General features: G+C 37.4%; 3 protein-coding genes across 3 annotated transcripts; 2 read left to right on the top strand and 1 right to left on the bottom strand.

The window, feature by feature from the left end:
* The first annotated feature begins 2,378 nt into the window (after nt 1-2,378).
* On the top strand, nt 2,379-3,835 carry LOC116107146 (coumaroyl-CoA:anthocyanidin 3-O-glucoside-6''-O-coumaroyltransferase 1-like). The gene has a single exon (XM_031393455.1). It carries the CDS (start codon nt 2,417-2,419, stop codon nt 3,833-3,835), a length of 1,419 nt encoding a protein of 472 aa, XP_031249315.1. The 5' UTR covers nt 2,379-2,416.
* Nucleotides 3,836-6,396: 2,561 nt separating this feature from the next.
* On the top strand, nt 6,397-18,390 carry LOC116107104 (diacylglycerol kinase 5). The gene is made up of 14 exons (XM_031393402.1): nt 6,397-6,623; nt 6,714-6,923; nt 7,018-7,140; nt 7,264-7,392; nt 7,722-7,807; nt 8,128-8,254; nt 8,377-8,425; nt 8,628-8,710; nt 9,818-9,885; nt 16,421-16,513; nt 17,242-17,329; nt 17,434-17,550; nt 17,781-18,083; nt 18,256-18,390. Exons 2-14 carry the CDS (start codon nt 6,726-6,728, stop codon nt 18,373-18,375), a joined length of 1,584 nt encoding a protein of 527 aa, XP_031249262.1. The 5' UTR covers nt 6,397-6,623; nt 6,714-6,725; the 3' UTR covers nt 18,376-18,390.
* A 126-nt stretch (nt 18,391-18,516) lies between these two features.
* On the bottom strand, nt 18,517-23,044 carry LOC116107105 (protein THYLAKOID FORMATION1, chloroplastic). The gene is made up of 5 exons (XM_031393403.1): nt 22,698-23,044; nt 21,387-21,654; nt 20,720-20,933; nt 19,371-19,486; nt 18,517-18,854 (listed from the first exon to the last, which is right to left on the bottom strand). Exons 1-5 carry the CDS (start codon nt 22,897-22,899, stop codon nt 18,761-18,763), a joined length of 894 nt encoding a protein of 297 aa, XP_031249263.1. The 5' UTR covers nt 22,900-23,044; the 3' UTR covers nt 18,517-18,760.
* Nucleotides 23,045-24,396: the final 1,352 nt, after the last annotated feature.

The following is a 24,396-nucleotide window of genomic DNA, read 5'->3' as shown; positions in this document are numbered from 1 at the left end:
TAAAGCTTTCAAAATAAGATAAACCCTACGATCTGTTTTTGTTACCAGAGGTGTTTAGGCCAATTTATACATACTTTGATTAATCGCTTGATCCCAAATAAGACTTTCGAAATAAGGTAAACCCTAAGATCCGTGATCAGTAATATTAACAACCGTTCTTTTGATTCGAACTTGAGACCACAGAGGGAGCAAATCCCTTGGCCCCAAATCTTTACCACTCGACTAATCTATTATTGAATTTAGACAATATTAATAAAAGGATATCGATCTCCTGATTTTTAGTACAGTTTAATGCTTCCAGTTTTCATGTAGAACTTTTTCAATTAGTTGAAAAACTAAATAAAAAGATAAACTTTGCACTGTAGGAAAAGTTGAGGGATCAAGTGGATTTAATTTTAATAGTAACCCTAATATATATACTTGAACATTTTCAATAGTGTAAGACAATATGAAGACAACTTTGGGCTTTAGCTATGATAAAAATGAAATCATTTGGTTAGGGGACGGGATCGAGCTAGCCAGCTTAAGAAATAACAGTAATGCTATGGACACCGAATTTTTGCGTCGAATTTTTTTACCGAACAATGTGACATTTAGTCAAACACGGATACGTTGGATAGAAAACATGTCTTCCCGTGAATGGACGACCGTCTAACAATCACGAATGATCATCCATATTTTATGGACGACCGTCTAACAATCACGAATGATCATCCATATTTTATGGACGACCGTTCATCACAAATGGACGAAGTTCACAAAAATATCAATGGACCCCGTCCATATTATATAGACAAGTGTCCATTTACTATGGATAGACATCCATATAAGATGGACGCCTATCTAGAAATTTTTAAAAACAAAATGATTGACGCCCGTCCATGTAATACGGAAAGCCGTCCATACTGTCCATATAAAGTAACTGAATTTACTTAGAAGAGAAGAAATAAAAGGAATCGCATCTTCTCTAATACGCACTAAGCAAGCAGACATCATGACGGTTGACTCTTCTTCTTTTGGCCTATAAATGAGTTCATGGTAAACAGGCTGATCTTGGTTCATAGAAGTTGTCACTGTTGCCTATAAATTGCCATCTATCTCCAAACTGAAACTTGGAGGCCTAGATAAGCCATCATAGTCACCATAAAAGAAACCAGCCCGAAATAGAAACTTAGTATGGGAAACTAATGGCAACTTGTAGCAGTTTCTGCGGCCATCAGGGAAGAATCGAAGGGCATTCATCTTATCAAAGATTTTGTTGGGAGTGAGCAGAACATTTTTTCCGGTTTATATGAACTCTTTATCAGTGTGCCATAAAGTGAAGCCATCATCGGCTGTTGATGAATCATTTGATGATCCACAGTTAATAAACAACTTATTGTAGCCCGATGCTGAAGAATTTCACCATTTTTATAAACTGTTCTGTCAGTACAAGAACTTGAATTCGAGAAAAGAAAGAAATTAAAGTCCTACAGCGGTAATTTGAAGATCTCACCAAGAGCACTGCACAGAGATAAAAGCACTTGTAACTAACCCCAGTGCTCCATTTCCGAATAACGAAACTTATATAAGATTCTCTATGGGAAGGATTTTATATGGACGGTATGGGCGGCCGTCCATACGGGCGTTAATAATTTTATTTTTAAAATTTTTTGGACGAGCGTCTATAATAAATGGATATCCATCCATATAATATGAACGTGGTCAATTGATATTTTTGTGGACGCTCGTTTATTCGTGATGAACAATTGTTCATAAAGTATAGACGGTTGTCCATTCACGGGACATGTGTTTTTTATTCAACGTGTTCACGTCTGATTGGATGTCACGTCGTTCGATAAAAAATTTTGATGTAAAATTTTGGCATCCGTAGCATTATTGAAAAAATAATTAGGCATCTAATCTAAAGCAAAATCATGTTGAGGACAAATTTCTGATGTTGAAACCTTTGGTCTGCCAAAAAATTATGCAGTTTGAATGCTTCATTTTTATATTAGAAATATTAATTGATCCATTTCCTTTTACTTTATTTGCCAATTTTTCTGAATTAAGATTTGAGGATCTATGAGATGACGATTTTTCTTAAACAACTTGTTTTTAATAATTTTTTCTTGTAACTACTTTAAAGTTGTAACTTTCAATGGGGTTCCTCTTGCAAAACAAATTGAGACGCAGTTATAGACTATTAGATAAGGATCACGGAAAATAAAACAAATTTAATATAAAATAGAGTATACAACATATTCCCACCACCACCACCGCCCGAGGTTTAGCCGGCTAATTTTAACATATTTAATAGAATACTACGATGCTAAAGTTCCTTATTTTAATCTATAAACGAGGTACTCTCAAGTTTCAATAAGACAATAACATTTGTCTTTTGACTCCGAAGACAACTCTTTCTCTGTTTCCAAAGATGGCTCAACGGTACACAGTCAATGTTCTTGAACACAGCCATGTTGCTCTGCCTCCGGGCTCCGTATCCACAACAACCGTTCCTCTAACTTTCTTCGATGTGTTATGGCTTTTTTGTGGCCCCATACAGCGTATCTTCTTGTACGAATTTCCTTACCCTACTCTTCATTTCATAGAGACTATCCTTCCCCATCTCAAGCACTCTCTCTCTCTCACTCTCCCTCATTTCTTCCCCTTGGCCGCCACACTGACGTGCCCTCTACCACCCAACAAGCCATATATTCGTTATACTGAATGCGACTCTGTTTCGGTCACGGTCGCTGAATCGGACGCCGATTTCCACCATCTTATAGGCAACCATGCACGAGATAACAGAGCTTTTCAGTCACTTGTCCCAAAATTGCCAACGGTCAGGGTGTTACCGGATACCGAACAAGTGGCGCCTATTATGGCTCTGCAGATTACTATATTTCCAAACTCGGGTATTTCCCTCGGTATAACATTTAACCACGTGGCTGCTGATGGGAGGAGTTTCAATCATTTCATCAAATCTTGGGCGTCCATTAATAGGTCCGGAGGAGAAGCCTTAACCTCCCTTTCACTACCTTACCACAACAAGGACGTGGTCAAGGACCCAGGTGAACTTGCGTCTACTAACTTGAAGGATTTGCTGATTTGGGATTATTCAAACCCTACCGAAACTGTTCCTGAAGACAACGTTCGCATCACTTTGGTTCTAAGCCGTGCCCGAATTGAGAAATTGAAAGAATGGGTCAAAAATCAAAGCAGAAATAAAAACGACCCGGAACTGGGGCCGATACGCTTATCAACATATGTGGTAACTTGTGCTTTCATGTGGGTTAATATGATGAGAATACAAGAGAAACTGAAAGAGGGTGAAACTGGTAGCGATCACTTCGATGAAGACACGCATTACCACTTCATTTCTGTAGCCGACTGCAGGGAGCGGTATGGGTTTGCGGTACCGGCAAAATATTTTGGAAACTGCCTGGCATATTTTTTTGTGTCAGCTAAACGAAGTGAGCTAACGGGGGAAAATGGGATAGCCATTGCGGCCCAAGCTATTGCAAAAACGGTTAGTGGATTGGAGAAAGGGCCATTAATAGGGGCAGAGCATTGGACGTCGAAATTGTGGGAAGTAGTGAAAAGTGGAGATCTTGTTACAGTAGCTGGCTCGCCAAAATTATGCGTGTACGAGACTGATTTCGGGTGGGGCAGACCAAAAAAGAGTGAGTTGGCTCACATCGGCGCTTATGGGTCTTTCTCTCTCAGTGAATGTAGAAATGAGGAAGGTGGTGTTGAGATCGGCTTAGTCCTCGGCCGAGACAAGATGGACTTGTACAACGAAATTTTTGTGCAGGGCTTAGAAAATCAATATCCATTAGATTTTGCTGCTTAATGTTTCAATGTTTGTTTGAGGGTACTGTCAGCTTACTGCTAATAAGATGCTGTTAGATGTAAGTTGTAACAGATAGATAGCGTAAAATAAGATTTCAATTTCATTGAAATATGGATTCTGTCGATGTCAAGAAAGATATTAGTTTGATAAATAAATGATGTTTATTTCCTTCAGCTATTGTATTTAACCAGATTTCTTATTAAATAATAGATTGGCATCATCTCGAAGTTTGTTATTAGTCAATAGTTGGCTCTAAAGGATAAAAAGGATTTGCTATGTTGCTGGCACTCTTGATTCTTGAAGATTTTAATCTTAATTTAAATTAATTATTTTTAAAAAATGGACGAAACCTTAATCATGCATGAAATTTCCGAATCATCAAGATGAAAGCTCATGTAATCTGTATCATCTTTTCTGAACTGTTGAATAACTTGCACGCAATTGGACATCTTGCAGCCTGAATATTTTTGTTGATCTTAACAAATACCTGAAATGGGTCCAAATTAGTTAAATTTAATATAAATATTATCAGAATCACAACTCAAATACATTGAATAAAGGGATGTCTTAGACCTTTTCTGAAATGTGAGGTGAGGAAATAATTTTTTTGTTTTCAAAAAAAAAAAAAAAAACTTTTAGGGTGTCAATGATTGAAACCTAAACCTCAGGGGAAGTGAGAATAATGATCCTAACATTAATACAGTGCAAAAATTTCCCATTCATTATTCCTTCACCTGACCTAAAGGCTAAACACGCCCAAAAAACTTTTATGCCAGTTGAGTTAGCTCAAAACGCAAACTACATATAGGTGGCACTGGAGGTTTGCCCCAACTTGTATACAATGAGAGCGATTGCACGCGCGATTCTGTAAGGGTTTGGGTATACAAAAATTAACAACCTTTGTCTAGAACAAGGCACTCGACATGGGAAATATTTCTTCTTCAGCAGAGATAAGTAGTTCTCTGAAAAAACCTCGGCAGAAACCAGGAAGATGGATGTGCTTTCAATCAATCCAGGTAAATATAGAATTTTTTTTTTTTTTTTGGCTAATAACTTCAGCACTTTATTTTCTTATTCAACTTATCGAAATTACTACAATCAATAATACTATATGTTGATGCTTGATTTTGGACACCAACGATTCGCACGTGCAAAATGTTAAGAGAGTCTTAGAAATTACACGTGATGGATCCATGAGATTTGAATATGGTGCTAAGATTATATATGTTGCAGAAACATAAATAATATACTAACAAGAAAGGTTTTTATAGTGGTTCGGATGCTTAAAGCAACTCTTACATCCACTGTTATTTTATTATTCTCTGACTATTTATATAATATTGCCCATAAGACATATAAAAATAAAGAAATACTTTGTTTACAGAGAGAAATAATGAAACTCAAATCTATGCCTAGCTCTCATATGTCTAACCCCTTTTTTTGTGAAGAGAGCTCTCATTCATACACTTTTTAGGCCAATATAATGACTTTGCAAGTTGTCATGAGCGTGGAGACCCACTCCTTATCTTTTTTTTTATTATTTTGATAAAGTTGGGATATGTATACGATCCTCGTCCACTCATAGGTAAAACTTGAATCTGTTGGGTTAGTGACAACCGTATCTTTTTTGTCTTGGGGTGACATGACAGTTCCTGGATGGCACAAAGCTTTTTGGTTGGTGCTGACATCTGTGCGATTTTTTAGGCACAACACTGCACTTTCCAACTGATAATGCAACAAACTTTAGATTGATTATATCTTTCTGGGTTTGGACTTTGGCCTTGATATGTTTTAATGTTTATGCGCATCCCATTGCATTTTTTATTATTTAGTCAGGTTTAAGGCTTGATTGAACACTTGAACTTTTTTACGGTGAAGTAGAATTAAATTTCTTTTCATGGTCTAGTTTAGTTCAATTGTTGAAGCTTTCTCTGAGGCAGAATTGAACCTTCACTGAGGTAATAGATGGACCATAAACTGCCCCTTTAAATTATGAGTTCGATGTAAAACTTTTGCTAAATTTATAATACACGGTAAAGTTGAGGTACATCAGAACAAGCTGCTTTGCGTAGAAGTATGGAATATCGTATACCAAAAGTATTTTCAAATACAACCACTAATTTCTGACAAGAGTTTCTGTACTTTCCTCAATTTAAAACTATTCTACTGAGCTATCACGCAGTACTATACTATATACAATATCATACAGTTAAGTCTCTTACGTAAGAAGGTATTTTGTTGATAAGCCCTTGAAAGCAGAGTGGGCGAACTTAGAAATAGAAGGGATCCATGGTCTGAGGGCCCAAACGGCGTGACTTATCGCTTTGTAAAAACCAGTCAAGTCGAAATCAATGTCCACATATTGGAGTGGGGCCACGGCGTGTTGCCAAGTGGAATCTGACATTCCATGGAGGAAAGCCTTTCTCCTCTTCATAATTAACTTTAACACCCACAATGAATATACCAGTTTCCACTGTCCAACTCACAAGTCACAACAAATAAATGGATGAAGATACCCCATGCTATTTCCACACAACTCATTTTCAGAGTCACAACTATCACGTTCTCATTGTCTTTTAAATAAGTAAAATAAATTACACATTAATTAACATATTCATTCATGAACCAGTCGGTCAACTCCTCCTTTGATATCTCCTTCTTAAACGCTTCTTTTAAAGAATTGTTTCCTAGAATCAAGATCCAAAATAACTAACTCGGTATATTATATTAACGAACACCAATCAGATCTCTCCGCCTTTTCACTTTCCCGAGAAAATTTAAATTTCCGGTAATTCATTACTGTCTCTATTTTTTTTTTTTTTTTTTTTTGTATTCTGATCTCAAATTTGACGACGAAATGCGCTGTTTAAAAACGCAGTTAAGCTCGATTATGGAGGATCCTCATTCTGAGGCAAGCTTCTTGAAGGAATTCATTATACCTACGTACATATTAGTACCTGAATTACAGACCATTGAAGTTCCTGATGTGCCCAAGTGTCCGGTGCTGGTGTATATAAACTCCAGAAGCGGTGGACAGCTCGGTGGAGATCTTCTTGTAACTTATCGTGATCTTCTTAATAAGAATCAGGTAAGTCTAAAAGTGAAGTGCTACTTGATGTTCGTTACTTTGTGTGACTGAAGTTCTGTAGCTGCGATTAAGTTTCTATTTGGATCATTTTCAGGTTTTTGATGTTGGAGAAGAGGCGCCCGATAAAGCTCTACGGAAAATCTATCTTAATTTAGAGAAGCTCAAAGCTAATGGAGATCAATATGCTGTACAGATTCAGGAGAGATTAAGAATAATTGTGAGTTAAGGACTGATAATTGATTATTCTACCAAGTTTTTTTTTTTTTTATTCATTACTTTCTTGTGTGTATATGTAAATTATTCTGTTAAAAGTATCTTAAATGTTATTTTTTTTTTTCAGGTTGCTGGTGGTGATGGGACAGCTGGCTGGCTTCTAGGAGTTGTTTGTGATCTCAAATTATCTCATTCACCACCAGTTGCTACAGTGCCTCTTGGAACAGGAAATAATCTTCCCTTCGCATTTGGTTGTGTAAGAGCTTGCTTGCTAATCAAACATTTTCCATACAGTTCACAGTAATCAGTAGCTAAATTTAATTCATTTCCAGACCAATTATATTCTATTTCTTAATTTTGAAATAGCAACATCAGTTTGTTTATTAAGCTTATATCATCTAAATTTGGGTGTATGCTCCAAGATTTTCTTTCTGTTTTTGATTGAGATTGTAACGAGTATCTACTTTAAGTATGAGTTATGGATAATTATGATTTGAATAATAATTTCCATAAATGGCCATGGTCATCTGACCAGTGCACTGTTTGAAGCAGGGTATTTCTAACATGCAATTAGCTAATGTACAGGGAAAGAAGAATCCTGGGACTGATCGTCACTCTGTTATACAATTTTTGAAACAAGTAATGCAAGCAAAGGAAATGAAAATAGACAAGTGAGGATGTTGACATGATCTCTGTGTTTATATATATATATTTTTTTAAAGAAATTAATATAATTGCATATATCTGCTGCTTATATGACATGGATTAATTCTTATATCATTTCTTGAAGCTTTATTCTTTGTTATCTTCATTGTATACAATATGTTACTAAAGTATTATGTCATATGGTATTTTTTGGGTTAAATAGTACTTTGTTTTGATCAAATGTAAATGATATTACAGGAGCACTTCATCTAATTTTTTATTAATACTTTCTGTTTTCTTGTTTTTAGTTCAATTTAGTTAGTGATACTGGATTTTTATATTTTAGCTGGCATATTCTCATGAGGATGAAGACTCCTAAAGAAGGTTCTAATTGTGATCCTATTGCACCTCTTGAGCTACCACATTCTTTACATGCTTTTCATCGCGTCTCAGCGACAGATGAGTTGAATGAGGTTAGATAGGCTATGCTGCCTACTTTTAAGTCCTTTAATGTTCCGAGTTTCTCAATTATTAGTTGTTTCTCAAGCATGTACAGCATTTGCATTCTTTTAAACATATGTTGACTATGCCTCAGGAAGGGTACCATACATTTCGTGGGGGGTTCTGGAATTACTTCAGTATGGGTAAGCTCTTCTAATGCATAGTTTCTCCATTATTGCTGATCTAGTGTCATACTACGTAAACTGGGGAGTTGAAACAGATAAATTTCTGATCTGACAAATTTTTTTTCTTGAGAGATGTTGTGCTTTAAATCTATGGCCTTTTGTTCTCATATAAAAAAAGTTCCTAGATGTCAACCACTTGCTTATATTGCTGTTGTGGCAGGGATGGATGCTCAAGTATCATATGCATTTCATTCTGAACGAAAGTTGCATCCTGAAAAATTTAAAAACCAATTGGTTAATCAGGTATTATCACACAGCTTCTGCTACTTTCTTCTTTGGATGATGCCTGAACATGTAGTAGAGTGATCGTCCTGTTTTTTCTATTTTTGCTCAGTTTATTTTAGCATGGAATTTGTAGTGCAGTTTTTAAGATTGAATTGGGTAATATTTAAATCAGATTTTTTCTAATTAAGCTTTGAGAGTATAATGTCAAGCGTTAGTCTTAGATGCTGGCTCATGGAGTTGTTATCCTGACAACTATTTATTTTATAGATGTAAGATTTAGTAGATGAATGAAGGGTACTAATGGTACCGAATAGAGGGTTAATAAATTTTGAAAGGATTGTCCACATATATATGACAACACCTGTGAAGCGGATGTGCAGTTGAGATTGATGATGTGGCTGCTTGCCTAGTATTACTGAATGGCAGAAGAAGAATATCTATCCAATAAGATGTATTTGGTCTTAAATCTTAATAATCATTTTTTTTCTTCTAAATTGTGAATGTGGTAACCTAGTAGCATTTCATAGATATGAATGATTAATTTTCCTTGCTAATTCTTTTGGGTTGAGGTTCATGCATCTGAACTGCCGGGATAATCTTGTGCACTTGCCATTTTTTATCATTAAAGTACTTACTCTAAACATACAATGTGAATACAGGAACTAGTCAAGATGTTCAAAGTCAATTTAGTGATGGATTTTTCACATCCCTTAATTTTCCTTTGGAACTGGAGTATGCATGCTAAACTTAAATTGGAGTTTATTCAAACCCTTGATATTTTGATGGTGAATTGGAATTTTTAGCACCCCTTTGTGTTAATTTATTGATACAGTGATTTGAGAATTTGATTAATTAATTTTTGTGCTATATCTAGCCACCTTTTGGTTTTTTAATGGAAGATGGCACTATTTATGTCCATAAACCTTTGATCTTCATAGATTGAAGATCATAAAAGTTCTGCAGGAAAATGGATTTCTGTGAATGATTTTATGTTTTAAATGGATAAAAATATTTCATTATGAGGTGTACAGTACTGCATCTTAACCTAAAAATTGTAAAATGTTAATTTGCTTGATTGGCATGTTACTACATGTCATTTATCTGATTTCCCTTATCTTAAATCAGAGTACTTATGCAAAGCTTGGCTGCACCCAAGGATGGTTTTGTGCTTCTCTTTTCCATCCTTCATCTCGGTGAGTGTACAGTAATTCCCTTCTACAGAAGACATTTTTTTGTTTTTCTTTCTTTTTCTTGTCTGTGTTTTTTTGGCTTTCAGAGATGAGGTTCTGCTACATTGTGGGCTTTGTCAATGTTAGTAATTCCATATTTGCTTGCTTTTAGAATTTTAGAGGTTTCCATTTTTTTTTGTTATGCATTAGAGTTTGCACATTTGCTATTGTTGGCTTTATCAATGACAGAGTAGTTAATTTTAGATTTTTTTGGTGATGTCATTGACATCCATGGTATGGTTAACTTTCCTAGGTTTATTTTAATTGTTCCATGAATGGATAAAATGCTACGAAAGTATTATCAAAAAGCTCTTGCAATAATAGTAATCTTTCATGTAAGACTGTGATATACCTCCCATTAAACATGTTTACCAATACAAAGGGAATAAGGGAAAATCGGGAATGTGAGGTGCCTTGCTGTGGGTTGTTAGGGGAATTGGTTACATTCACGTGTGAGGAGGAATCAAGGGTGGTATTGATAGACCTCCCATTAAACATGTTTACCAATACAAAGGGAATAAGGGAAAATCGGGAATGTGAGGTGCCTTGCTGAGGGTTGTTAGGGGAATTGGTTACAGTCACGTGTGAGGAGGAATCAAGTTGTTATTGGTATGAGTGGGGAATCAAGTTGTTAGCATAGAAATGGGTAGTCTGGAAGTTAGTATAAATACAGGGGTCAGAGTTGGTGAAGGGGATAGAAAAATAGTGTCATTGTGGGAGGTCCCCAGCTCCTCGAATTGCTGGGATCTATCTGTTGGTTGTTTTTTTCTTTCATTTCCAGTAATATACATATGGTTGAGGCTCGATTGAGTGATTATAATCTGTCAACTTGGGTTGTTTGTGCTTTTGTTTGTGCTATTGTCTGTTGTTAGTGCAGGGGGGTCTTATCAAGTGGTATCAGAGCTTCGTTCGAGTAATAGTTAAATCGAAGATGGAGAATAGAGTTGAAGGTTTGGAAAAGGGAATGGGAAACGTAGAGAAAGAAATGGGAACTGTAAAGGAAGAACTAGGGAGCATTAAGGGATACTTATTAGAGCTGCGCGAGTGGATGAGATTGAAGGAAGAGAGGGATGCAAATCGAATCACGATAAAGGGAAGGCATCTAACTCTGATTCTTCAAACAGTACTAACAGTAGGGGAAGTGATAAGAATAAGGAGGGAGAGAACTCAAAGGTAAAAAAAATTGGAATTACCCATATTCAATGGGGAAGATCCGTATGGGTGGACATTCAGAGCTGACCGGTATTTTGCGGTAAACCAATATGAGGAGGATGAAAAGGTGGCAGCAGCCGCAGTATGTATGGAAGGTCGTGCCCTGAACTGGTATCAGTGGGTGGAGTCCAGAGCAACCCATTAGATCTTGGACCGAGTTTAAGACGGCAGTGGTGGAGAGATTCAGACCGTCATATAAGAGATCAGTTTACGAGGCCTTGGTAGCTCTTAAGCAAACTGGAACAGTGACGGAGTATAGGGAAAATTTTGAAGCTCACGCAGCTCCCTTGCGTGAGGTAGGAGAAGATATATTGATGGGGGTGTTCACAAACGGGCTGAAGGAAGAAGTCAGAGCTGAAATTCGTCTGACTCAGCCCACTTCGCTTTTTGGCTTTGATGGACCAGGCTCACAGGGTGGAGGAAAGAAATTGGGTCCTTGAAAAGAACAGGCCCAGATTTGCGAAGGCCCAAGGAATTAAGTCAGATTTATACACCCGGGTCACACCAAGCCCAGAACCCAGTCGCACCACTTGGACCAACCCGTCGCGTAATAACGAGTTAGGTCAACCATTTTCCCCAAATCGATTTCACGACAGAAATCGATTCAGCGAAACGTCGACGCTGAGCTTTCGCAGGGACAATTTCCGGAGAATGACTGACGTCGAAATGCAGCAGAAACACGAAAAGGGACTTTGCTTCCGTTGTGATGAAAAGTTCGGGCCAAACCACCGATGTCGGAGCAAATCCATCCAGATCTTGCTGGTGACCGACGACGAAGTGACTGAAAACGACGACAGCACGCCCGAACCTACCTCAGAGAACAACGACGAAGGTATTCCTTTGGCCCTGTCTATGCACTCAATAATAGGGGTGACCACCGATAAAACTTTAAAATTGAAAGGGGTGATTGGAAATATAGAGGTGATTGTGCTGGTGGATAGTGGGGCTTCCCATAATTTCATTTCGCATGACTTGGTGCGTAAATTAGGTTTAGCAGTGGAAAGGGGAAAATCTTTTGGAGTTATGGTCGGAAATGGGTTTACTGTCAGAGGGGGAGGGCATTTGTAGAGGAGTAAAATTGAGGATACAGGGGATTGAATTGTGCCAGGATTATTTTCCATTTGAGTTAGGTGGGGCAGATGTGGTGTTAGGAGTTTCTTGGCTCAGTACGCTGGGTGATGTTTGTGCGAATTGGAGAAATCTGACAATGGTTTTTATCAGTGAGGGGAAGAGGGTGGTTTTACAAGGAGATCCGTCATTGGTCAAGACAATTGTGTCCTTAAAGGCAATGTTGAAATCCCTACAGCAGGAGGATGCGGGATATGTGGTTGAATTTTGTTCCATTGGTGTCAAGGAAGAAGAAACAGGGGAAACCATGGATCCGGCAGTAGCAGCAGTGGTACACAAATTTAATCATCTGTTTGAACAGCCTATTTAGCTTCCACCCAAAAGACCCACCGACCACGCCATAGTCTTAGAAGCCCATACCAAACCTCCTAACATTCGCCCATACAAATATTCCTATACCCAAAAAAATGAAATCGAAAGATTGGTGGGAGAGATGCTTGTGGCAGGGATTATACAGCCCAGTACCAGTCCCTTTGCTAGTACTGTGTTGTTGGTTAAGAAGAAAGATGGGAGTTGGCGATTCTGTGTGGACTACAGGGCACTGAATAACATCACAATCCCTGACAAATTTCCAATCCCTTCCATTGATGAACTGTTGGATGAACTTTCAGGGGCAGCAATCTTCACGAAATTGGACCTAAAATCAGGTTACCACCAGATTAGGGTTAGAGAAGAGGATGTTCCCAAGACAGCTTTTAGGACCCACGAAGGGCATTACGAGTTCTTGGTCATGCCCTTCGGATTGATCAATGCCCCCTCCACCTTTCAAGCCTTAATGAATACTATATTTAAACCAGTCTTGAGGAAATTCATACTTGTATTTTTTGATGATATCTTGATTTATAGCCCTGATTTGCAGACTCATCGGATCCACATGTGACATACCTTCCAAATTTTAGCCAAGCATGAGTTGGTAATAAATTACAAGAAGTTTATGTTTGGCCAGCGGAGATTGGAGTACTTGGGTCACTTAATTTAAGCAAACGGGGTAGAGGCTGACCCCCAAAAAATTGATTCAATGCTGACTTGGCCAGTCCCACGTACACTCAAAGGCCTACGGGGGTTTTTAGGGTTAACTAGGTACTATTGCCGTTTTGTGAAGAATTATGGGTTAATCGTGCAGCCGTTGACACAGTTGCTGCGTAAGGACTCCTTTGCATGGGATGATCAAGCGCAACGGGCCTTTGAAACTCTTAAAATGACAATGACTTCAGTTCCAGTGCTGGCAGTTCCGGATTTTACCCTTCCATTTGGGGTTCACACTGACGCATCAGGACAAGGAATTGGTGCTGTCCTGGTCCAAAATCAGCGGCCCATTGCCTTCATCAGCCAAGCTTTTTCCAAAAAGTCCCGACAAAAATCTGCATACAAGAGGGGGTTGATGGCGATCGTATTTGCTGTCCACAAGTGGAGCCATTACCTTAGTGGGCGCAAATTTATCATTAAATCGGATCAGCGCAGCCTACTGTTTCTGACAGATCAGCGTGTTAAGACACCCGAACAGCAAAAGTGGATTTCCAAGCTCTTAGGATTTTCCTTCGAAATCCATTACCAACCGGGAAGCTCAAACCAGGTGGCTGATGCTTTGTCTAGACGGGGAGAGGGGGCTGAATTAGCAGCTGAGTTAGAGGCCATTTCAGTAGTAAAGTTTTCAGATTTGGATGAGTTAGCAGCTGAAGCACAGCAAGATCCGAAGCTCCAAGCACTCATCCAAGACCTTCTTTTTGACCCTTCCAGCCGTCCTCATTATGGTTTTCGCCGTGGTTGCCTCACCTACAAAAACAGGTTGGTCTTACCCAAAAATTCGAAGTTCATTCTTAAGCTTCTAGAAGAATTTCACAGCAGTCCCCGGGGGGGGGGGGGGGGGGGGGGGGGGGGGGGGGGGGGGGGGGGGGGGGGGGGGGGGCATTCAGGCTTTTTCAGAACTTATAAGAGGTTGATAAATGTGGTGTTTTGGGATGGTATTAAGAAGGATGTGCAGGAGTTTGTACAGAGGTGTTCCATTTGCCAAGCAAACAAATATGTTGCTCTCAAACCAGCAGGTCTTCTTCAACCCTTACCAGTACCATCCCAGGTTTTTGAAGATATCAGCATGGACTTCATCGGAGGGTTACCGAAGGCAACAGAATAGGATACCATCATGGTGGTGGTAGACCGATTCACTAAATATGGACATTTTCTCTCACTGTGCCATCCCTACAGCGCTAAGGATGTTGCTGCCATTTTTGTTTCTGAGATTGTGAAGCTCCACGGATTTCCCAAGTCCATAGTTTCGGACCGAGATAGAATCTTTATCAACCAATTCTGGCAGGAACTGTTCAAAGCAGCTGGTACTTCACTAAAGTTTAGTTTTGCATACCATCCTCAAACCGATGGTCAGACGGAGGTCGTAAACCGCTGTTTGGGAACTTATTTGCGCTGTTTCTGTAGTTCACAGCCACGACAGTGGCATAAATGGTTATCCTGGGCAGAATTTTGGTATAATACCACATTCCACAGCTCCATTAAAATGACTCCATTCAAAGCCTTATACGGGAGAGATCCCCCAACTCTTCTCAGATTTATAGATTACCCTTCCGCTGTGGAAGAAGTCAACCAGAAAATGGCCACCCGAAATTCAATTTTGGATGAACTGAAGCATAACCTGTCGGTAGCCCAAGCACAGATGAAGGGTACAACTGACCTGCACCGTAGGGATGTTAGTTTTCAACCAGGAGACCAGGTGTATTTGAAGCTCCAACCATACCGTTTCAAATCCTTGGCCAAGAAACTAAATGAAAAACTTAGCCCCAGGTTTTACGGCCCTTTCCCTATACTAGAAAAAATTGGACAAGTTGCCTACAGATTGGAGCTGCCTCCTACGGCCAAAATTCATCCAGTTTTTCACATATCTCAACTGAAATGCAGCCTGCACACAGCAGTACCCATCCAGCCCCTGCCATCCTGCCTCTCCGAAGATATGGAACTCCTTGTTCAACCAGAAGAGGTGTTGTCTGTTCGCACTCTACTTAATGGCTCTCGGGAAGTCCTTATAAGGTGGAAAGATTTGGCTCTGTTTGAAGCATCGTGGGAGGCTTATGACGTAATTAAACTGCAATTTCCTCAATTCCACCTTGAGGACAAGGTGGCTCTTCATTGGGGGGTTTGGGGTTGGGTGGGGTGGGGTGGTATTGATAGACCTCCCATTAAACATGTTTACCAATACAAAGGGAATAAGGGAAAATCGGGAATGTGAGGTGCCTTGCTGNTACATTGTGGGCTTTGTCAATGTTAGTAATTCCATATTTGCTTGCTTTTAGAATTTTAGAGGTTTCCATATTTTTTTGTTATGCATTAGAGTTTGCACATTTGCTATTGTTGGCTTTATCAATGACAGAGTAGTTAATTTTAGATTTTTTTGGTGATGTCATTGACATCCATGGTATGGTTAGCTTTCCTAGGTTTATTTTAATTGTTCCATGAATGGATAAAATGCTACGAAAGTATTATAAAAAAGCTCTTGCAATAATAGTAATCTTTCATGTAAGACTTATTATTACATCGTGTGATATCACTTCACTCTTTATTATTAATGAATGTAATCAATTTCCTTTCGTTTAACTGTAATTCTATTTGATCACATATAGGTTTTTCTACCTCACTGATTATACATTTTGTTGGCTTTAGAAGTAATTCAATTATTTATGCTTATGTTAGAATGCTTTTCTGTAATGAACTTCTCAATAATGAATAGCAGTGTGTGGAGTATAGAGAAAAGAGAAAATTAATCAATAACTTGTCGTATCCAGAAGAATCAGATTGAGGTCTATGCATTACATTTTATGCTAGTATATCATTCATTGTCCTGATTCATGTAATTCAACCACCTATAGTCCAAAGCTTGAATATTAATCTGTTGCATTGAAATAGATGGGACCTCTCCTTGTGGCTGAATGATAAGCCCTTTAGCCACTAGGTTAGCTATACCTAGGGGTTTTATGTTCGAGTCATGGGAGAGGTAATTACCGGGTTCACCCAAAAAAAAAAAAAAAAAAAAAAAATAGATTGGATCTAGAGGAATGCATTTCAATGCTATAATGTATTGTCTTGGCTGGATTTAATGATAGAGGTCTTGCTGATTTTCTTGTTAAATTGTGACATAATGTGATCTTTGTCACAGAAACATAGCTCAGCTTGCCAAGGTGAAGATTATGAAAAAAAATGGGCAAGGGCAAGGGCAAGGGCAATGGCATGATCTTGAGATACCTAACAGGTAATATTTGTATTACAGTCAGTCTTAAACTATTTTCTTGGTTCCTTAAAAGGATAGATTTCTTTCAATTTGATGCAACTAAGTTTATATAATCACACTGAATGGTGTTCTCTCAATAAAACTATTATATGTGAAATTTAAACTGATGATTCTTACATGTGCCCTTTAAGTTGTGATTTTTCCCACATTTCTCCTGATTGAATTATGGTTGGGAAACCTTTGCATAATATATCCAGTCGTGAAAGGAAAATGATGTATAAATGTCTAAAATTTACTTGCAAACAATAATTTCTCCCTTAATTTGAGCTTTAGCATTAAGAACAAGAGCTTCTAACAAGGTATCTTTATTCATGTGGCAATATGCATACCATTCAATCATGAAAGGGACTTTTTCATAATACCTCTCATATTGGCATGCATTTGTTCTTTCAAATTGCACAGTACTCTTCAGCATCTGTTAGTTGCAATGTTTTACGTAAACAATTATGGCATTGGATTTTGTGATTTTTTCCGCTTTTTTTTTTTTTTTCATTGAATATTTTATTAACTACAGTTTTCTTCCTATTTTCCACTTTAGTTCTTCTTTCATTGCTGTAATTTTGAGAGTATGCATTTAAGTTAGTTTCGTTAACAAACTGCTATTGTTTTTTATGGTTTATATATACCACTTAGAATAGAAAAAAAGAATCAAATTATACTGAATTGACTTTCACTTCTTCTGTAAACAGCATCAGGTCAATTGTATGTCTTAACTTGCCCAGTTTTTCTGGTGGACTGAATCCTTGGGGAACGCCAAACAGCAATAAGACACGTGATGTTAGTTCCAAATATGTTGCTAGTATATCTGTGCTGAAGTAAGTAAATCTTTTATTTTTGCTGATTCAGACCTTTTGAAACACCTTTTTTATTTGACTTTGCAGAGAGACTTGACTCCACCATATGTTGATGACGGCTTATTAGAAGTGGTTGGTTTTAGAGATGCCTGGCATGGGCTTGTTCTACTTGCTCCAAATGGACATGGAACCCGTCTTGCACAGGTGAAAATCCCTGTCTAATATGCACAGAGGGGTCCCAGGACTCTTTCTTACATGAAAGAATCATGTATGTGAATCGCATCACTAAAAGTCACCTGATTTCTGATTTTTTATTAGTTAGTGTCCTTGCTTCTTGAACTCAATGATGACCTTGGTGATTCAGTAAGGGTTAATGTGAATGTCTTTATATATGTAGTACCTCATTTTCTATCTTTGATTTTCTTTGGAGATAGGCACATCGAATTCGCTTTGAGTTTCACAAAGGTGGAGCTGATCATACATTCATGAGGATTGATGGAGAACCCTGGAAGCAACCACTGCCAGTAGATGATGATACTGTTGTGATTGAAATCTCTCATCTTGGCCAAGTGAACATGCTTGCTACCCACGACTGTCGTTCTAGAAGTGTGCATGATCACCCATCAGTTAGCCATAATGACAGTGATGGAAGTTTTAGTGACGAAGACGACTCTGTCAAAGAAGGGGAAGAGAGGAGGAAGTTCGGTGCAGCAGAAACATTCAAGATCCCAGATGAGGTTGATATTTCTCATCTAAGTTAATATATCATTTACTTTATATTATTATTTCAACTTCTTAACTAGGAGATCCAATAATGATTTTTATTTGGTTTTCTCAATTGTTATTGATGACTCTATTATTTGAATATAAATGATGTGAGCTTAATAGTCATAAACTGATTTATTACAGGAAGATGGGAGGATGTTTCAATTTCTTCTTTTCTTTTACAGTATAGACGGTAGGGTTTTTATATCCGAAAAGAATGATATGATCCTGATGGTTATACAGTTGGAGACGGTGAGGAGTTAAAAATATTTAAACTTATTCTTCTAAACATGGTCTCAATCATCATATTTCAAAAAAATAAAAGGGTGTGCACTAAAAACTAAAAAGATGCAAAGCCCTCAACTCAAAAAATGGTAATGCTGATTTGTATGCATCTTTAGAGAATTTATGAACAGAAAATTACATTTGGCGAAAGCAAAGCAAGTTTCCATATAAGCATGGCGAGACAGGATGTATCTTAATCACCATATTAAAAACAGTAAACAGTAAACTAAAACAAGAAAGCCCACAAGCTAAAACACGGTGCCCAGACCATTGAGGCTCCCACTCTACCTCGAAGCGAAACAAAAACGGTACTGAAGCTTCACAACAGATTATTTAGCACTGTGGGAGTGCTACACGTGTTGAATTACTGGCGTACATATTGGTATTCTCCAACACATTTTGTTATGGCCTCGTTTGCCTTCTGTGATTCTGCCCTTTCATCTCTCTTCTTTTTCTCCCTGAAAGCCCCAAACAATTTTAAAAGCAGTTTGTGGAGCAAACAGAAAGCAGATGGATGCTACAAAGTTTATGAGAAATAAATTACAGGGATGACACGGAAAGTTCCAAATACTGTCAGGTTTGTACTCTACAGAGGTCCAGAGGTTAAACTGATGTATAGTTTGATGAAATGTGCATTTTCAACCCCTAATCTTTCTGGTAAAAAAGGGAATTTGAACCAAGTCCAAGACCAAGGTTGCATAGGAATAGGATTAAACCTCTAATCAGTGAGCTGTTCATGAAGCTTCTTCCTCTGGTCTATGGTTTGCTACTGCAATCCTTGCAGGAGTTTATGTATGTTAATGTTAAATCTCTTCATTTTTAAGATTTTCAAGTTTTGAAAGCTTCAGTCCTCACTGATGTACTAGTGTCCCATTAATATATACGATGGTGTACACCAGTCAAATAAAATAAGAGATCATGCCACATTAGAGAAGAAGACAATCCGAAGTATGAGTTGAGAATTGTTATTTTACCTCTCTACATACTCCTTCAGCAATTCTTTTGCTTGAAGCAGCTTGGATAGCAAATTGCGATACACATCAAGGTCCCGATCTACACTTCTTTTGTTAATGTTTAAAGCTGTGCAAAGCTGATGCATAGCAACCATCTGTCAGAAACTTCCATTTTCTATATTTTTGTAAGGAAATTCATTCGAAGTTTGAATTTCCTTCTGTATAAGTTATCAAGACACAAAAATTAATACAAGAATAAAAAATTGAAAGCATGTATGTAGAGAGAGCTTCTTTCAGAAGCTCAGTTGCTTCAGTAAAATGATACATACTTCAGTGGAGATATGATGTTTATATGTGAGAAGTTAATTGTAACTTAGCATCATGCCATGTCAAAAATGTCAATTTCAACCAGGAAATGGTATATAAAACCATATGCACATCCAATCCCCCCCATCTGTCCAAAAGAAAAGACCCAAAGAAAAAAGTACACCCATGCTCAAACTGGCATGTATGATTGCGGGCTATGGGTTAGAATCTTAGATATAACTGCCAAATCAAAATCCATTTGAAGGTCAATCTTCCAAACAAAACTGAATTATTCTGTGTACTTTTCAGTAAATTATTATGGTGCTTATATCTATCTGAACCTATCCTAACACATGGCAAGCCACCATTGAACTCACTCATGGAAGGCAAGAATTGACCTAGCAGGATGAAAGTATGATAATTTGATCAATCATCACAAATTATTTCCAAAACATTCAAGCCTCTAGGAGTTTTAATATGTCTTAGCTGTCAGGTTTACGTTACTTGGGATTTGGGAATGTACAGCTCTGCACACTCCCATGATACTTCCAGGGTATCTAATCTCTCCAGAAGCATGGGAGCAAGTTACATCACTAGCTCAAGAAGTATATGCAGAGAAAACCTCAAGTTCTAATCTAAATTCAAGGGTTAAATATGTCTTTTACTTGGGCACTAGGCACTAGAGGAAATTTTAGACCCAAAAAATATACAGATTTAAGGAACAGTACAGTAGGTTTAATTTTATTGTCAAAACTCTTATGTGTATGCCAAAGATCATACTCTTCATAAATAAAATTCATGTCCATTATATCAGGTACATCAAAGCAAATATTTGAGTATCTTTAATATAATGTTATCAGACATCATGTGATACGGCTTAGGATGGTAGGACCAAACTACAATAGCTATTTATATAAAATGAAAGAAATGATCTTCTTCAATTAGTGCAGGTTTAAAATAACATCAAGCAAGATCATGCAAGTATTAATGGTGAGGAAATAGATGAATCTTCACCAGGCAATACAGGGGTTGCAATGATTTTAAGAAGGGATTGAAGATCAAACCTTTTCCAGTACTGTGGGTTCAGTTGCATTTGCCAGCTCAAGAAGGCGAAACATACCAATGGCAAAGAAACGGCTATAGCTGAAACTCCCATTACTTGCCCTTTCTGCAATGTCCTTTAATATACCCTCTACTTCTCCTTCTCTGGAGGAGAACTCAATTAATGAACTGGCATTCTGAGCCCGGGCCCATTCCTCCAATTTTTGTGCATCAGTTCTATAGGGCATAACATACAAAATTATTTAATCCAGATAGAACTCCTTTTTTTCATCCATCCTTGTAAGCAATCAATTTGATGTGGCACAGACATCCTTAAGGACATTAAGCACTTCTAATTTAGCCACACATAGATTGAAATTTTCTGTATTGTATCTTCTGAAGAGTAATAATGGTGCGACAGAGCATATTCACATAGTCACAATTTTATTCCGCATATCTCCAAATTTTTAAGGATTTAATTCGGGTTCTCAGAGCAAGCCACACTTTGCTCAACCTTTTTCCTTTAGCTGGAACTTTTTTTATCTGTTCTACATACTTTATATGTCATTTATTTTTAAGAATTCAATCATTTCTCATTTTCATTTTCTAAACAGATGACATTATAGTCTTTATTAAAAATATGAAGAAAAAGAGATCCCAACATAACAACAGGAAACTTGGTAGACAGACCTGTATTGCTCTGGGTCCTCATTCAGCGCCTTTATATATGCCTGGAAGATGATTTCTCGATCCTCATCACTTGGGTATCCTTCCATGAGTCGATCATAAACAGTAACAAAACCAAGGGCAAACACAGCATCATAACGGTATGTCCTTTTGTACCTCATCAAATGTTGTTGGACAATCAGTTCCTGTAGAACTGCGTTGTAGATGCTGGGTATTGGTTTCTTATATGCCTTTAGAAAATTCAACTTTGTCTCAGACACAGTTGGCAGATCTGAAGGTTATGTAAATTAACAAATCATGACAAAGAAATGATTTAAAACAAAAATAATAAGATCAAAGATAGAAAATTTTGCACTTCTAAATGCCAAGTGTAACTGAAGGAGAATGGATTAAGATTTAAGAGTACAAAAACCTGGGCAAACTTGAGTATACAGTACCACAATCAGTAATCATTTGCTTCAATGCAGGTGACTTGGTTTGGATGAAACATTATGCAATTTTTTGAAAGTACCACATATGCAAACCAAAATGACACCATGTATGCCAATCAAAATAGTCCAAGAAAATTCAAAATTTTAAATCCCACTCCAACGACCAATATAGGTGCAAATGAGCTGAGTTAACCAGAACTCTCGGCTTAATGAACTTGGCCATAACGAATAAATCAATAAACAATTTCAAGCTCAAGATTGAGTAGGAGCCTAAAATTGGCGCAAATTAGTATTGCATTTGCATGCAATATATTCATACATACACGCACAAACTACATGTAATATATAAACTGATTGTTTATCAGGCTATCCAGCTGAACTTTACAAGTATATTTAAGCTCAATAAGCAAACTAGTCTCGAATCAAGCCAAGGAGATTCAAAAAATTTGATAAAATCCGAGTTGATTTGGCACTCCTCAACAACACAACGCATTACGATTGCACAATTTTACATAAGAAGTTTTCTCAATTTTATTTCCTTAATTAATTTCGACATCCTTAATTAATTTCGACAGAAACGAACAGGTCAAGTTTTCTCAATTTTATTTCCTTTATTAATTTCGACATCCTTAATTAATTTCGACAGAAACAAACAGGTCATATCAAAACAAATGAATAAATGAAATTTTTGTAGCACTAAGCGAGCATTGCAAATAAAAAAGAAATTATAATCAAGTTTTGTTTTTTTTCCCCCACCTATTTAGCTATAGATAACAAAGAATTATGATAATAATTTTCGTATTCATTCACTTGTGATAGACATAAAATTTGAAATCAATATTAACTTTAACAAAAATAAATAGATAAAAACTCAGTCACTCACCAGTAGCAGCAGACATGCATTGAATAACCATATGAGAAGCTGAATTTGAAGCTCTAACACCGGTAGAGTGACATAATACACTCGTACGGAAACGAAAACCTTCGAAATTCGAAGCTAAATAGCGTATCGACGGAACATTGACCTTCCTCTCACAGGACGATTGACCGATTGCTGTAAACGCCACTGAAGTAACAGAAGCCATTCTAATTGTATAAATGTGTATGTTAATGTAGAGAGAGAAGTGGAGATTTTTGCATTTGATTCTGTTTTCTTTTTCTTTGATTTTTTTTTTTTTTTTTTTTTTCTTGCTCGGAAAGTGAGAGAAAGTGAGGGCCAAGAAGTAGCCTAGGCTTATCCAAGTGTATGAAATGTGGATTTTTGCCATTTTGTTGACGAGAAGCTAAGTTGTTGACACGTGGCCCTTGTTGGCGATGGCGATTTCTGATTTGTTACATCTTGCTTGCTTTGTGGTTAAGGTTATTCACTTATTTGGAAGGAAAAGCAACTAATGGGCCTGTAATTCCCCAAACGGCGTCGTGCGTTTTGTCTTCCACGAAACTATAAATTTGGGAGATATACCGCATTCGTATCGTTTGAAAGTAACTTCTTTCTTTTTTTGTTTAAATTCAATTATTGTCCTTACATTTCCTAACAGCAATTTATTTAAAAAAAAAAAATCTATATGTTGTGCCAAAAATACATACTGATGTCAGCACTACCAATTAGAGTTTAACAAACACTTAAACACAAAGTGGTATTAACTGTCAAAACCAAAACTATCTCAAAGAGATATTTTATATCAATCTTATCTCATTTTAAGATAAAGATTAAGAAGTGGTTCTCACGTGTCAAGATAACTTACAAAAGCATTTATTACATTGATCTCAAAGGTATAAATAGACACTTCTCTTCATGAAAGAGGGGGCTGGGCATATGAGAGTTGGGCACAAATTTGAGTTTCGTTATTTTTCTCTGTAAAAGTATTTCTCTATTTTTGTACGCCTTACAGGAAATATCAAAAAAATAGTCGAAGAATAATAAAATAACAGTGGATATATGATTCACTTTAAGCATCCAAACCACTATAAAAATCTCTCATGTCAATCTATTATTTATGTTTTTGCAAACAGATATAATCTCTACACCATAATCAACTCTCATAATCATTCACGTGTAATTTCTAAGACTTTCTTAGCACTTTACACGTGCGAGTCGTTGGTGTCAAAATCACGCATCAAAAGTTTAGCACTAGAGGAAAGGCATGATTCACATCAGCTCTCAATATTTTTCTAGATAAAGTCTGAATTTGGTGAAGTGGTAAATGCAAGAGTTGTAGCCCTTCGAGTTAGCTTTCCAATGGTCCAAGAATCATCAAAATTCGAGGTCTATAGCTCAAGTTATCGTTAAAATACTGAAGTCTGTTCCACATCAGAGCACTCAGATCTCGTGGTCAGATTGCTCTGATCTTCAGCTTCAGATCGCGCACTCAGATCTCCCAGATCATGCGCATCAGAGCTCTCAGATCGCATGGCTAGATCTCACAGATCGTATGCATCAGAACTCTCAAATCACGTGGCCAGATCACTTTGATCTTCAACTTTAGATCGCGCGCTCAGATCTCTTAGGTCACGCGCATCATAGCTATCAGATTGCGTGGCTAGATCGTCCAGATAGCACACATCAGAGCTCTTAGATCACG

Source organism: Pistacia vera, unplaced genomic scaffold (genome assembly GCF_008641045.1).
Source record: "Pistacia vera cultivar Batoury unplaced genomic scaffold, PisVer_v2 Contig528, whole genome shotgun sequence".
Taxonomy (NCBI): Eukaryota; Viridiplantae; Streptophyta; class Magnoliopsida; order Sapindales; family Anacardiaceae; genus Pistacia; species Pistacia vera.
Note: the sequence above shows the minus strand (reverse complement) of the source record. Positions and strands in the feature narration are given on the sequence as shown.